The sequence below is a fragment of the Periophthalmus magnuspinnatus genome, chromosome 11, assembly GCF_009829125.3.
Source record: "Periophthalmus magnuspinnatus isolate fPerMag1 chromosome 11, fPerMag1.2.pri, whole genome shotgun sequence".
In the NCBI taxonomy this organism is placed as follows: Eukaryota; Metazoa; Chordata; class Actinopteri; order Gobiiformes; family Gobiidae; genus Periophthalmus; species Periophthalmus magnuspinnatus.
The window spans coordinates 30,616,793-30,630,348 of record NC_047136.2 but is presented as its reverse complement, the minus strand read 5'-3'; the positions used below and the strand labels follow the sequence as shown (position 1 = coordinate 30,630,348).

The 13,556-nt window shown below is 43.8% G+C and overlaps 1 protein-coding gene across 1 annotated transcript in view; it reads right to left on the bottom strand.

The window, feature by feature from the left end:
- Positions 1-13,556, bottom strand: part of hivep1 (HIVEP zinc finger 1) — a 106,622-nt gene that overhangs the window by 38,348 nt on the left and 54,718 nt on the right. The window contains exon 3 of the mRNA XM_033991494.2: positions 3,737-3,790. Coding sequence (XP_033847385.1) covers positions 3,737-3,790 — 54 coding nt within the window. The remainder of the gene's footprint in view (positions 1-3,736; positions 3,791-13,556) is intronic.

The following is a 13,556-nucleotide window of genomic DNA, read 5'->3' as shown; positions in this document are numbered from 1 at the left end:
TGTATTTTATTTGTCCGGGGGTGGATGAGATCCGTCCTGAGTATCTCAAGTCTCTGGATGTTGTGGGGCTGTCTTGGCTGACACGTCTCTGCAACATCGCGTGGCGGTCGGGGACAGTGCCTGTGGAATGGCAGACCGGGGTGGTGGTCCCTCTGTATAAGAAGGGGGACCGGAGGGTGTGTTCCAATTACAGGGGAATCACACTCCTCAGCCTTCCCGGTAAGGTCTATTCCAGGGTACTGGAGAGGAGAATCCGACCGATAGTCGAACCTCGGATTCAGGAGGAGCAGTGTGATTTTCGTCCTGGTCGTGGAACACTGGACCAGCTCTATACTCTTCATCAGGTCCTCGAGGGCTCATGGGAGTATGCCCAACCAGTCCACATGTGTTTTGTGGATCTGGAGAAGGCATTCGACCGTGTCCCTCGTGGTGTCCTTTGGGGGGTGCTCTGGGAGTATGGGGTCCGGGGCTCTTTGCTAAGGGCTGTCCGGTCCCTGTATGACCGGAGCAGGAGCTGTGTTCGCATTGCCGGCAGTAAGTCAGACCTGTTCCCGGTGCATGTTGGACTCCGCCAGGGCTGCCCTTTGTCACCGGTTCTGTTCATTATATTTATGGACAGAATTTCTAGGCGCAGCCAGGGGCCGGAGGGGGCCTGGTTTGGGAACCACAGGATTTCATCTCTGCTGTTTGTAGATGATGTTGTCCTGATGGCTTCTTCGAGCCAGGACCTGCAGCAGGCACTGGGGCGGTTTGCAGCCGAGTGTGAAGCGGCTGGGATGAGAATCAGCTCCTCCAAATCCGAGGCCATGGTTCTCGACCGGAAAAAGGTGGTTTGCTCTCTCCGGGTGGGTGGTGAGTCTCTGCCCCAAGTGGAGGAGTTCAAGTATCTCGGGGTCTTGTTCACGAGTGAGGGAAGGATGGAGTGGGAGATTGACAGGCGGATCGGTGCAGCGTCTGCAGTGATGCGGTCGCTGTATCGGTCCGTTGTGGTAAAGAAGGAGCTGAGCCGGAAGGCGAAGCTCTCGATTTACCGGTCAATCTACGTTCCTACCCTCACCTATGGTCATGAGCTCTGGGTAATGACCGAAAGGACAAGATCGCGGATACAAGCGGCTGAAATGGGCTTCCTCCGCAGAGTGGCCGGGCGCACCCTTAGGGATAGGGTGAGGAGCTCGGTCACACGGGAGGAGCTCGGAGAAGAGCCGCTGCTCCTACACGTTGAGAGGAACCAGCTGAGGTGGCTCGGGCATCTGCTCAGGATGCCTCCTGGACGCCTCCCTAGGGAGGTGTTCTGGGCATGTCCCACCGGGAGGAGGCCCCGAGGAAGACCCAGGACACGCTGGAGGGACTATGTCTCTCGGCTGGCCTGGGAACGCCTTGGGGTCCCACCGGAGGAGCTGGAGGACGTGTCCGGGGTGAGGGAAGTCTGGGAGTCCCTGCTTAGACTGCTGCCCCCGCGACCCGGCCCCGGATAAGCGGAAGAAGATGGATGGATGGATGGATGGATGGTATTTTATTTGTGTTAGCTCTTTTTTGTTGTAGTTTAAATTGGAAGATTATTAAAATAAAATTATATTTTCTTATTTTTCGTTGCTCAAAATAAGCGTCACACTTGCGGAACAATGTTCAAATCCAACACCGCTCACGTCTCACGTCTCACAGACACAGACAGAGATCACAGTCCTGCGTAAAGAGCCCTGATTTTCAGATGCTGTGCGCACAGGGGTCAGGAGCAACTTTCGCCCGTCCCTAATGACACACTAATAAGCTCGTCCGTAGATGTATCATGAAAATCCTGCTGGAAATCGCTACAGATATCTATTTGATGTAGTAGCAAGTATATTATCTGCTCTTGTCTCCGCGATGACGTTTCACGTATAACACATCAGACACGTCGCCCAAAAGTAGAGCCACAACCGAGTGAAAATGAGCCAAAACAAAAGTCTTTGGAGAGCTTTTAACAAAGGGGAAAATGACAACTGAGGAGCCAGAAGAGGAGACTACGACCTCCAAGAAAAACAAAGATAAATTTAACAGACAATACCTACTTAAAATCTGGATTTGTCGCTACAGGTGACTCTCACGCGCAGAGTCCGCTCTGCGTAATATGCGGGAAAAGCAAATGAGGCAATGAAACCTTCACAACTGATTGGCACATGGAGAATAAGCACCTGGGATTAAACGATACGCTTTTAGAGTTGTTGTTTTTTTTTTTTTTTTTTTTTTTAAAGAAACTGCGGAGCAGAGTAGACATAATCACATAATCAGCGCAGAGCTCACACTGATGCAGCGGTTTGGTGAGTTGTATTTTTTTATGCACTTAAGTTATTTTTGCCATATTTATCTGCCATGTGTAGAAGGCTTGTCCGTGAAAATAAAACCTACATTATTCCGTTACATTATTATTATTATACACAGTGTTATCTTCATTTTAGATGTCAAAAAGTATTTGCGGCTCCCAGTGTTTTATTTTACGTGGAAAGTGGGTCCAAATGGCTCTTTGCGTGTTACAGGTTGCCGACCCCTGCTCTATTTCCTTCTTTATCTTAGAAACTGCATCATATCCATTTCATGATGCGCAAAATGATGGTTCAAAATCAAAACTAGTGAATTCTTCAGAGCAGAATCTTTCCCCACGTCTGTCTCACTTTTACGTTTACAGCTAGAGAGCGCCCCCCAGGGGCGATCCAGTAAAAATTCCATAAATAAGCCGCACTGCTGTATAGGCCGCAAGGTTCAAAGTGTGGAAAAAAAGTAGCGGCTTATAATCCGAAATTTACGGTATTATATTTGTGAATTTTGACACTAATGAATAGCTGAAATAGCTGGATTTATTTATTTTTTTAAATCCTTATGCAGGCATTCAGAAAATATAGCAGTACATCGAAACTGTGCTAAAATGTCCCTGTAAATCTGTTGGATGAAGTTCAAGTATCACAAAATATTTATATTTATCAACAAATGTGTAGAAATATCTGATATGATTGTCTGTAGGATTACATTGCAGGTTTATTTTATTTTCATTTTCAAACTGTCATTTTGCAGTCTTTTTAATAGATTTGAATCGTAGATATAATCAATATAAAAATGTTGTACAATAAAACAATTGCTGTATCATCTGTTTATCAATTTGTCTCACGCACCAGTCAAGAGTTTAATCACGCCTTCTTTTTCAATGTATTTTTTCTTTAACTTTACCTCTTTCTACATTTTATACACACATGGAAGTCATCAAATATATGAAGGAAGATATGTCAAATTACGTAACAAAGAAATAACTCAAGTTTAGAGTTATTTTGAGTGTATTTTTGCTTACTTATGTTCCATATGTGTCCTTTATAGTTTTGATGCCTTCAATGAGAATTTACAATGTAAATAATTATGAAAATAAAGAAGAACCATGCATGAAAACGTGTGTCCAAACTTTTGACTGGTATATATATCCATGCATATATCAATGGAGCCACCATGGACCCAAGTTGCATGTAAGTACATTTGTACTGTGAGTGGAGTTGCCTTTCCATAGAACTGACCTATAACTTGGCCTGGTTCTGCCACCTGTATTCAGCTTCAATACAACAGATAAGTTTAATACAATACTAGCTGTAGACATTCTTGACAAACCAATGATGTTTCCTTGGAGACAAACACTTAGTGGCCACAACCAAAAAAGTTACACAGTGCACCTTTAATGAATTTGGTTGAATTTACTGCTTGGTAAAGTCAAAGCTCTTACCTTTCTGAGAGCTCTTGGGTTCTTTCAGCTCCTTTTGTGCTTCTTCAATTTTATCTGAAACAAAAGAAAAAGAGAACAATACAGTTTAAAAATAGAGTCCACGTCTGCTGAACACCACAGTCCCCAGAGAAAGCACAGCTCACGCTTGTACAGAGGAATTCATTCACTTTATCAGGAAATTGTGAATGAGAAATTGTTAAAAGTCTGTATAGACAGCAACAGACAGGGAGATAGGAGAGCTGGGTCAGAATCTCTCTCTCCCCCCCCTCCCATTTCTCCATCTCTGTCCCTCTTTCTCTCTTTCTCGCTCTTTCCCTCTTGCCTCCATCTCTTTCCCTCTTTCTCTTTTGTCTCTTTCCCTCTCCTTTCTCCCTCTTGCCTCCATCTCTTTTTCTCTCTTTCCCTCTCCTCTCTCCCTCTTGCCTCCATCTCTTTCCTTCTCTCTTTATCGCTCTCTCTCCCTCTTCTCTCTCCCTCTTACCTCCATCTCTTTCCCTCTCGTCTCTGCCTCTTACCTCCATCTCTTTCACTCTCCCTCTTGCCTCCTTCTCTTTTTCTTTCTTTCCCTCTCTCTCTCTCTCTCATCCCACTCCTCTTCTCCTTCTAACTCGATCTCTTTCCCTCTCCTCTCTCCCTCTTGCCTCCATCTTTTTCTTTCTTTCCCTCTCGCTCTCTTTCCCTCTCCTCTCCCTCTCCTCTCTTGCCTCCATCTCTTTCCCTCTCCTCTCTCCCTCTTGCCTCCATCTCTTTTTCTTTCTTTCCCTCTCTCTCTTTCCCTCTCCTCTCTCCCTCTTACCTCCATCTCTTTCCCTCTCCTCTCTCCCTCTTGCCTCCAACTATTTTTCTTTCTTTCTGTGGCTCTCTCTTTCCCTCTCTCTTTCCATTTTTTCTCTCTTGCCTCCATGTCTTTCCCTCTCCCCTCTCTCTCTTGCCCCATCTCTTCTTTCTTTCCCTCTCTCTTTCCCTCCCCTCTCTCCCTCTTGCCTCCATCTCTTTCCTTCTCCTCTCTTTATCGCTCTCGACAGCGCATGCAGGAGACAGCGCGTGCGGCTGGGGAAGAATGTCTCGGACACTCGGACTATCAGCACAGGATCTCCACAGGGCTGTGTACTTTCTCCCCTGCTCTTCTCCCTGTACACCAACTGCTGCACCTCCAGCCACGACTCCGTCAAACTGGTTAAGTTTGCGGATGACACCACCCTCATCGGACTCATCTCGGACAGCGATGAGTCTGCCTACAGGAGGGAGGTGGACCGGCTGGTGTCCTGGTGCAGCAGCAACAACCTGGAGCTCAACGCCCAGAAGACAGTGGAGATGATCGTGGACTTCAGGAAAGTCACAGCCCCCCTGCCTCCCCTCACCCTGACGGACTCCCCCATCACCACTGTGGACTCTTTCCGCTTCCTGGGCACCTGCATCACCCAGGATCTCAAGTGGGAGCCGACCATCAGCTCCCTCATCAAGAAAGCCCAGCAGAGGATGTTCCACCTGCGGCAGCTGAGGAAACGCAAGCTGCCAGTCCAGATGATGGTGCAGTTTTACACTTCCATCATTGAGTCCATCCTCACCTCCTCCATCACTGTGTGGTTCGCTGGGGCCACTGCCAGGGACAGACAGAGACTGCAGCGCATTGTGCGCTCTGCTGAGAAGGTGATTGGCTGCAGCCTTCCATCTATACAGGACCTGTACGTCTCCAGGACTCGGGGGCGAGCAGGCCGTATAGCAGCTGACACCTCTCACCCTGGACATGGACTATTTGAGCCACTTCCCTCTGGCAGGAGGCTACGGTCCATTGGGACCAGAACCTCTCGCCATAAGAACAGTTTCTTCCCCTCTGCAGTTTGTCTCATGAACACTTCATAATATCTGCACTATACTGGACACTTTATAACACCGGTCACTTTAATAAGCCACTTTGCACTGTTCTGATGCTGCTATTGTACATATTTTCTCCCTTTAAGTATTTCATTTGATTTTTTTTAAGCATATCTTTTTAACTTTGTGCATGCCCTTATTTGTATTTGTACTTGTATTTATTCAGTGTGTTTATGTTGCACTTTTTCACCGTATCAAGTTCCTAGTTTGTGAACTGTGTTCACAGACTATGGCAATAAAAGTCTTCTGATTCTGATTCTGATTCTCTCTCTCCCTCTCCTCTCCCTCTTGCCTCCATCTCTTTCCCTCTCCTCTCTCCCTCTTGTTTCCGTCTCTTTCCCTCTCTTTCCGTCTTTCTCCTGTCTCCCTCTTGTCTCCATCACGTAATAACACAAAGAGGAAGCTGACATGGAAACTCCAGCAGTTTAAATGCATCACTCGACAAACTGAAGTCCTGTAAATGCCTGTGAGCTCTATGCCCAACAGGAAGATATCCTTAATTAGAAATGTGACTAAACATTTAATTAAAGATAAAAAAGACTAAAATGCATAAAAGTACAATTCATAATTTGGACTGGAAACAGGCATGATGTATTGTCAAAAGAATCTGTTAAATAATAATAATAATACATTTTATTTATATAGTGCTTTTCAAGACACTCAAAGACACTTTACATAGAAGAACAATTTAAAAAAGTACAACGATACAAACATTTAAAATCAATACTTATAATAATTAAAGATTAAAAGCAGCTTTAAACACGTGAGTCTTTAGGTGTTTTTTGAAGATGGTGAGGTCAGTGCAGTTTTGGAGTTGTTGTGGTAGAGTGTTCCAGAGGGTGGAGGCAGCGTTGGAGAAGGCTCTGTCTCCCCAGGTTCGGAGCTTGGTCCCACAGGGGAGGGAGAGGAGGTTTGCGTTGAGGAGCGGAGGGAGCGAGAGGGAATGTGGTGATGGAGCAGATCTGTGAGGTAGGAGGGGGCCAGGTTGTGGAGAGCTTTGAAAGTGATAAGAAGAACTTTGAACTGAATTCGCTGAGAAATGGGGAGCCAATGGAGGTTTTGGGGGACCGGGGTGATGTGTTCACACAGACGGGTGCGTGTGAGGAGGCGAGCAGCAGAGTTTTGTATGTATTGCAGTTTATTAAGTGTTATTGAGGGTGTGCCGTATAGGATGCTATTGCAGTAATCAATTCTGGATGTGATGAATGCATGGATTAAAGTTTCTGCAGCTGAAAAGGTGAGTGATGGGCGAAGGCGTGCAATATTTTAGAGATGGAAAAAGGCAGTCCGGGTTATTTGCTTTATATGGGATTCAAATGAGAGGTTTTGGTCAATGAGAATACCAAGATTTCGGATGAGTGGGGATGGAGTGAGTGTGGAATTATCAAAGTTTAGACAGAAGTTTGAGGAGGACTTAATGCAGGAGTGTTCATTACGTCGACCGCGAAGGCATTTTGGGTAGATCGCGTCCCGTCATCCATCCAGTCACATGACTAATATACAGGACAACCAGTCAGATTACACCTGACTCTAGGTCACATCATGGACGCTGCACACGCATAAACGAGCGCGAGTTAGCTTAACCCTATAGCGTTGGATCCTGTCGTTGCGGATAGAGCGCGGTTGTGGACTTTCCAGCAGCGTAACTCCGCGCTCAGTCGTGCTCTCATGTAAATTCAAACGGCATCTCAAAGCGGAGAAATGGGGCTATCTAAATATTTTACCATCATTACGGTAATATGCCTCTGTTGTCCCTTGAAGGTGACGAATGAGAGCGCGGGGGCTGCGGGGCTTTTCCCAGTCATTTATTCGATGCGTAAAAGAAAAAATACGGATGGATGTGTAAAATAGAAGTAGTTGTGTGAAAAAATGCAGTAAATTCTGATACTTCGTTTAACATGATTTTTATGGCTATAAAAAATAACAAAACCGTAATCAACATGATTAGCTCTGTTATCGCTTTAAACGAAAAATGCTATTTTACTCCTGGCTGGCTGTCAGAAGCTACTGCTCAAACTATGCATCCCTCACTGATTCCATTCAGTGCAAGTCATCAGAGCAGTAATCATCATTCAAGTAATTATGAACATGTAAGAAGTTCAATTGTGTTGTCAGTATTATCTCATGACGTGCAAGGTACATCAAAATGCACTGTACATGTAAGAATTCATAATACATTTACAAATAAATATATGTTTAACATGTTTGTATTAGGTGGTAGATCTTTCAGACACGATCATTTTAAAAGTAGCTCACATACTGAAAAAGTCTGAGCACCCCTGACTTAGTGAGTGTTTTAGGGCCAATTATTATGATATCGGTTTTGTCACTGTTTAGTTTGAGTAGATTGAGTGTCATCCAGGTTTTGATGTCATACAGACACTGTGTGAGAGAGGAGTGAGTTGTTGTGTTATGGATGAAGTGGAGATGTAGAGCTGTATGTCGTCGGCGTAGCAGTGAAAATAAAGGCCATGGCGATGAATGATACTACCAAGAGGGAGAATGTACAAGATGAACAGGAGGGGACCAAGCATCGAACCTTGGGGAACATCTTGAGACAGTGGAACAGTGGAAGAGGAGCAGTTATTAATAATGATGTATTGCTGTCGGTTGGTGAGGTATGACTGGTGCCAGGACAGAGCAGAACCGGTGATGTTGATGGTGGTCTTGAGGCGAGAGAGGAGGATGGTGTGACTGATGGTATCAAAGGCGGTAGTGAGATCCAAGAAAATGAGGATGGAGAGTTGGCCTGAGTCGGAGGAGAGGAGAAGATCGTTTGTTACCTTGAGTAGTGCTGTTTCTGTGCTGTGCTTTTGACGGAAACCGGACTGAAATGGTTCATACAGGTTGTTGGACATTAAGTGCTCTTGTAGTTGTGCAGTTGTTTGTGTAATTGGAGATGGTTGGTAAATATCAGAGGATTTCACCAGATTTCGGTCCTGGGCTGATATAAAACACTGATGATATAAATGTTGCTGATGTTTGACACTGATCTGTGTGTACCCATGTGTCTTTTCCAGTTTGTCCTCAGTACATCAGAGTTGTATTTTTGAGCAGATTAATAGCTTAATATTGGTATCGGCAAATATAGATTATCGGTCACAACAGCAAGACAAATGTTGGATATCGGTGTCAGCTTATAGTAAAGTGTGGGAAAACGCTGTTCATGAAACAATAGTACCAAAGAATAGGAAACAATAGGACCATTGTCATAGCGATGGTTTTACAGTTTTAAAGACTTTTTGGAGCTTTTATAACATTGTTCCCTCATCAAAAACAAGAACTGCCTTTGTCACCCATACTCCCACATCACTATTCTCCATAAAGAGATGCAAAACAATAAAGTACAACTTCACAAACCTGATGTGATGTGTGCTAGTTTCATTAGTGGGATGCAGCTGATTGTGTGGTGAAGGTGTATTTAGCATGGAGAGCAAAGGATAGTCACAGCATCAAAAACAAAAGTGAAAAAGTTAATATGTTGTTTTGGGAAAATGTAGTAGATTCAAAACAATAAAAGGTGTCATGGTGAAAAAAATGATATCTTCTAAATGGGAATAAATAAATAAATCTCAACATGTTGCATATCGTAGGGAGCTTAACCCCATGAATATATTTTTAATTGTATTTAATTTAATTATTTAGTTTATTTAACTAATTTAATTAACTTATTTTATTTTACTTTAAAAATCCTTTGCTTGAAAGTATGATCTGCTATTTCTGATGTCAGAAAGGTTCAGACCATTCACAGTGCAGCGTTGTGATTTGGGGCATAGCCAAAGGTGAAGCACCCAAACGAACCAATCAGATTCAAGTATTTGTCCAAACATTCTGCCTTTTCTTAATTACTTTCAGGGAGAGCAGCTCCAGATAAATGTGTACAAGTGAAATCAGAGTGATATACATATCAATCAACCATGCCAGGTCACTTTTTACATAAAGAGTCAAACATCGAACAGTGCTTCATTTACACAAAGACATGCTCTTACTGTGTGTGTGACAATCCAAATTGACCAAAAAGATAAAAACTCAGTATCCAGGAGTTACAATACATTCAAATGCATTATTTGAATCCACGTAAGTCTTTCTACACAGCGCGGAAAAAGGCGCTGTGTAGAAAGACTTACGTGGACCGGCATAACACACAGACTTTCTGACCGTCGCATACCTGCCGTAACCTGTATGTAAGCCTCCAATGAGGGAACAGGGTGTAAAGGTTCTATGGTAGATTCCGTGCCAAACCTTGCCAACTGGAGCGGTTGGGCATTACCTGTAGAAGATAACACCTTAGGAAGGAAAGAGATATTAGGCCAGAGAGTTATGCCTGAGCCATCAGCATGTCATCTACAGCAGGACTCATTGACAGATAGAGCTTGCAGTTCACCCACACGCTTACCTGAAGGGCAATGATGAGGAGAAATGCAGTCTTAAATGACAGCCACTTAATGTCTGCCTGGGCAATAGGATCAAATGGATGAGCCCACAGAGCCTCCAGGACCAAAGAAAGACTGAAGGCTGCTATAATCCTGCCCAGAAGCTGGAGATATTGCAGGAACGGCAGAGCCTCTCCCGCTTGGAATGCACCCAGCATCCCCATGATGTTGTCGACCCTCGTGGGCGAAGGGCAAGCAACCATGGTGACAGTGTGTTTAAGGCCATCCCAAAAAAACACTGTCCTGTGTCAGGACCAGATTGCTCTTACCCACATTCACAAACAGACTGAAACGGCTTACGTGATCAAGTACAAGCTCTGTGTTGCGAATGGCCTGGTCGCGGCTGGGTGCACAAATCAACCAGCTGTTGAGGTCAGGTAGAATCTTCAATGAACACCCTGGGTGATAGGGACAGCCCAAACAGGAGGACCCTGAACTGAAAATGTCTCCCCTGAAAAGCAAAGCAAATTAACTTCCAATGATTGTGTGCGATCGGTACATGAAAATAAGCATCCTTTAGATGTATGGTTGTGAACCATTCGCCTGGAGAAAGTGTTTGAAGCGCCTCAGAGGCAAGTAACATGTGAAACGCCATGACTTTTAAAAACACACTGAGACCTCGCAGGTCTAAAACTGGACGTAGGTTGCTGGTTTTCTTCAGGACAAGAAAATTGGATCCTGTCGAGGGTCTACATGTACAATTGCACCCTTTTCCAGCCTTTATTTCTTGATTGAGTGCCTTGGACTTTTCTGGGTCCGAGATGGTTGTCATTTGGACCTGACCAAACACAGGAGGTCGGCGTCGGAACTGTAGGCGGTATCCCCATGATAAGGTGGTCAACACCCACATATCAGGGGTGTTGGCAGTCCAGTACTGGAGCTGTTCTGGGGTGATACTTGCTAAAGTAAAAATGAATAATTTTATTTTTCCTCTACCATGCACTTGTATCTGAAAGCCTTGTGTCTGCACAGACCTGGTCTCTGTCCTCTGCACTGAGACCCACAAGGAGGAGGGAGCCGTGTGGGCATTGCATTCCAAGTAGAAGCATCTTTACGTGGGCTAAGTCTCGCACCCGCTCCCCTGACTGTCATGGCAACCACCCATCTCCTCTCTCTTTCTTTCTCCTCCTTTCCATTTTCCCTCTATCTGTATCACTCTCTCCTCTATTCCACCTATCTCCAGACCATCTCTTCTTCCACTCCCTGCTTTCTCTACCTCTTTCACACTATTTTTCCAACTCTCTCCCTCTCTCTCCTCTCATTCCCCTCTTTTTCTATCCTCTTCATCTCCCTTCTTTCTCTCGTCTTATCAGTTTCTCTGCAGAAAGGGGATTAAGAGGTCTGACACATGAGAAATACAGTAATTTACAACATGGAGATCGGTAATCAGATGTCTTTTTACACTAGCTTTAATGATTTAATAGGACGATATTGATAAAATGTTATTGCATACAGGAATCTGACCAGAATTTTCAATTTTTTTTTTTAAATTGTGACAATGTCTAGACCAAAGTGAGAATTCTGACCAGATAACCTGTTGTAGATACAGAGAAATCGCGCCTCGAGCTGTTAGAGTAGTGCTATTCCTCTATCAATATCTTACTTTTATATAAAGATAAGGTTAATATGGATTTGGAATTTGCAGAGCGCCATATAGGATAAAACTCTTCCATACAGTTTATTATAATTACAATAGAAATGTAGTACAATACAACAAATCAAAACATAAATAATCACAAATAATCATCATAAAATTAATTAAAAGTTACTGCTTAAAGTAACAAATGACTTACTACTAGCTGCTGATAACGGGCTGGCTTCAGTCCTGGTTCTACTGGACCTCAGTGCAGCGTTTGACACCATTGATCCCAACATTCTACTGCAGAGGTTAGAATGTGACATTGGAATCAGAGGGACTGCCCTTAAATGGTTTAAATCCTATCTATCAAATAGGTACCAGTTTGTTAGTATAAACCAGTGCACCTCTCCCTGTTCTAAAGTAGCCTGTGGTGTTCCACAAGGATCTGTGCTTGGTCCAATCCTATTTACTCTGTATATGTTGCTATTGGGTAACATTATCAGAAAACATGGCATTAATTTTCACTGCTATGCTGATGACATTCGGCTGTACTTATCAATGAAACCAAATCAGACTGATCAAATAGATAAACTCAGTGCCTGTGTGAAGGACATCACAACCTGGATGACCTTGAATTACCTGCTCTTAAATCCTGAAAAAACAGAGGTCATTGTTGTTGTTCCCAAATGTCAAAGAGATTCTGTCGTACCAGATAATCTCACTCGACGATGTGAGTATAGCTTCTAGCCCTACTGAAAAAAAATCTTGGAGTCCTACTTGATCAAAATGTCTCATTCACAGCCGATATAAACCTAGCTTGTAAAACCACATACTTTCACCTGCGAAATATAACTACAATTAGAAATATTTTAACTAAAAACAATGCTGATTAAAGCCACAAGCGGCATCGAATGGCCCTCGCGGGCCGTGCTTCGCACTCGGCCAACCCGGCACTCCCAGTGGATGGCGCTAACGCGCCACTTGTCCCTTTTTTATTGCGGCTTTGGGCTGCACTTGTCACCAAACAAGTCAAAACACATTGGAAGTGCTGATGCACAAAATGCAAAAACATGGGTTTTCCAGGCATCGCCATGGCAACACCGTGCAAAATACAAACTTGGCCCCTGGACTTTTTTGACGGGGACGACCTGAAGAATCACTGTGCCAAATTTCACATTCCTCAATGAAGCGAATAAGTCGTTATAAGACTTTGAAATGCATGAAATTTTGGAAATTTTCCCATTAGGATAACATGGGCGCTTTCGCGCTTCGCCATGGCAACCCAGTGAAAAATATGACTTGGGTCTGATTGAGTTTTTTGATCAGGAAGACATGAGGAGTCATGGTGCCAAATTTCACATTATTCCATAAAAATAATATTTTTCCCATGAATGGGAAAAATTGGGAGCTTTCCCTTTAGGATAACATTGGCAGTTTGGCGCATTGCCATGGCAACACGGTACAAAAAAGGACATAGGTCTAATTGACTTTATTGATTGGGATGACCCAATGGATTTTTGTGTCAAATTTGGTAACATTTGGCAAAACTAAATTTTCAGCCTTCCATACAAATTTATTACCGTAAATTTCGGATTATAAGCCGCTACTTTTTTTCCACGCTTTGAACCCTGCGGCTTGTACAGCAGTGCGGCTTATTTATGGATTTTTTACTGGATAACGGCCCCTGGGTTTTATTTTCACGGACAAGCCTTCTACACGTGGCAGATAAATATGGCAAAAACAACTTAAGTGCATTAAAAAAATACAACTCACCAAACCGCTGCATCAGAGGAAGCCCTGCGCTGATTATGTGATTATGTCTACTCTGCTCCGCAGTTTCTTTCAAAAACTCTAAAGGCGTATCGTTTAATCCCAGGTGCTTATTCTCCATATGCCAAAGCAGTTTTGAAGGTTTCATTGCCTTATTTGCTTT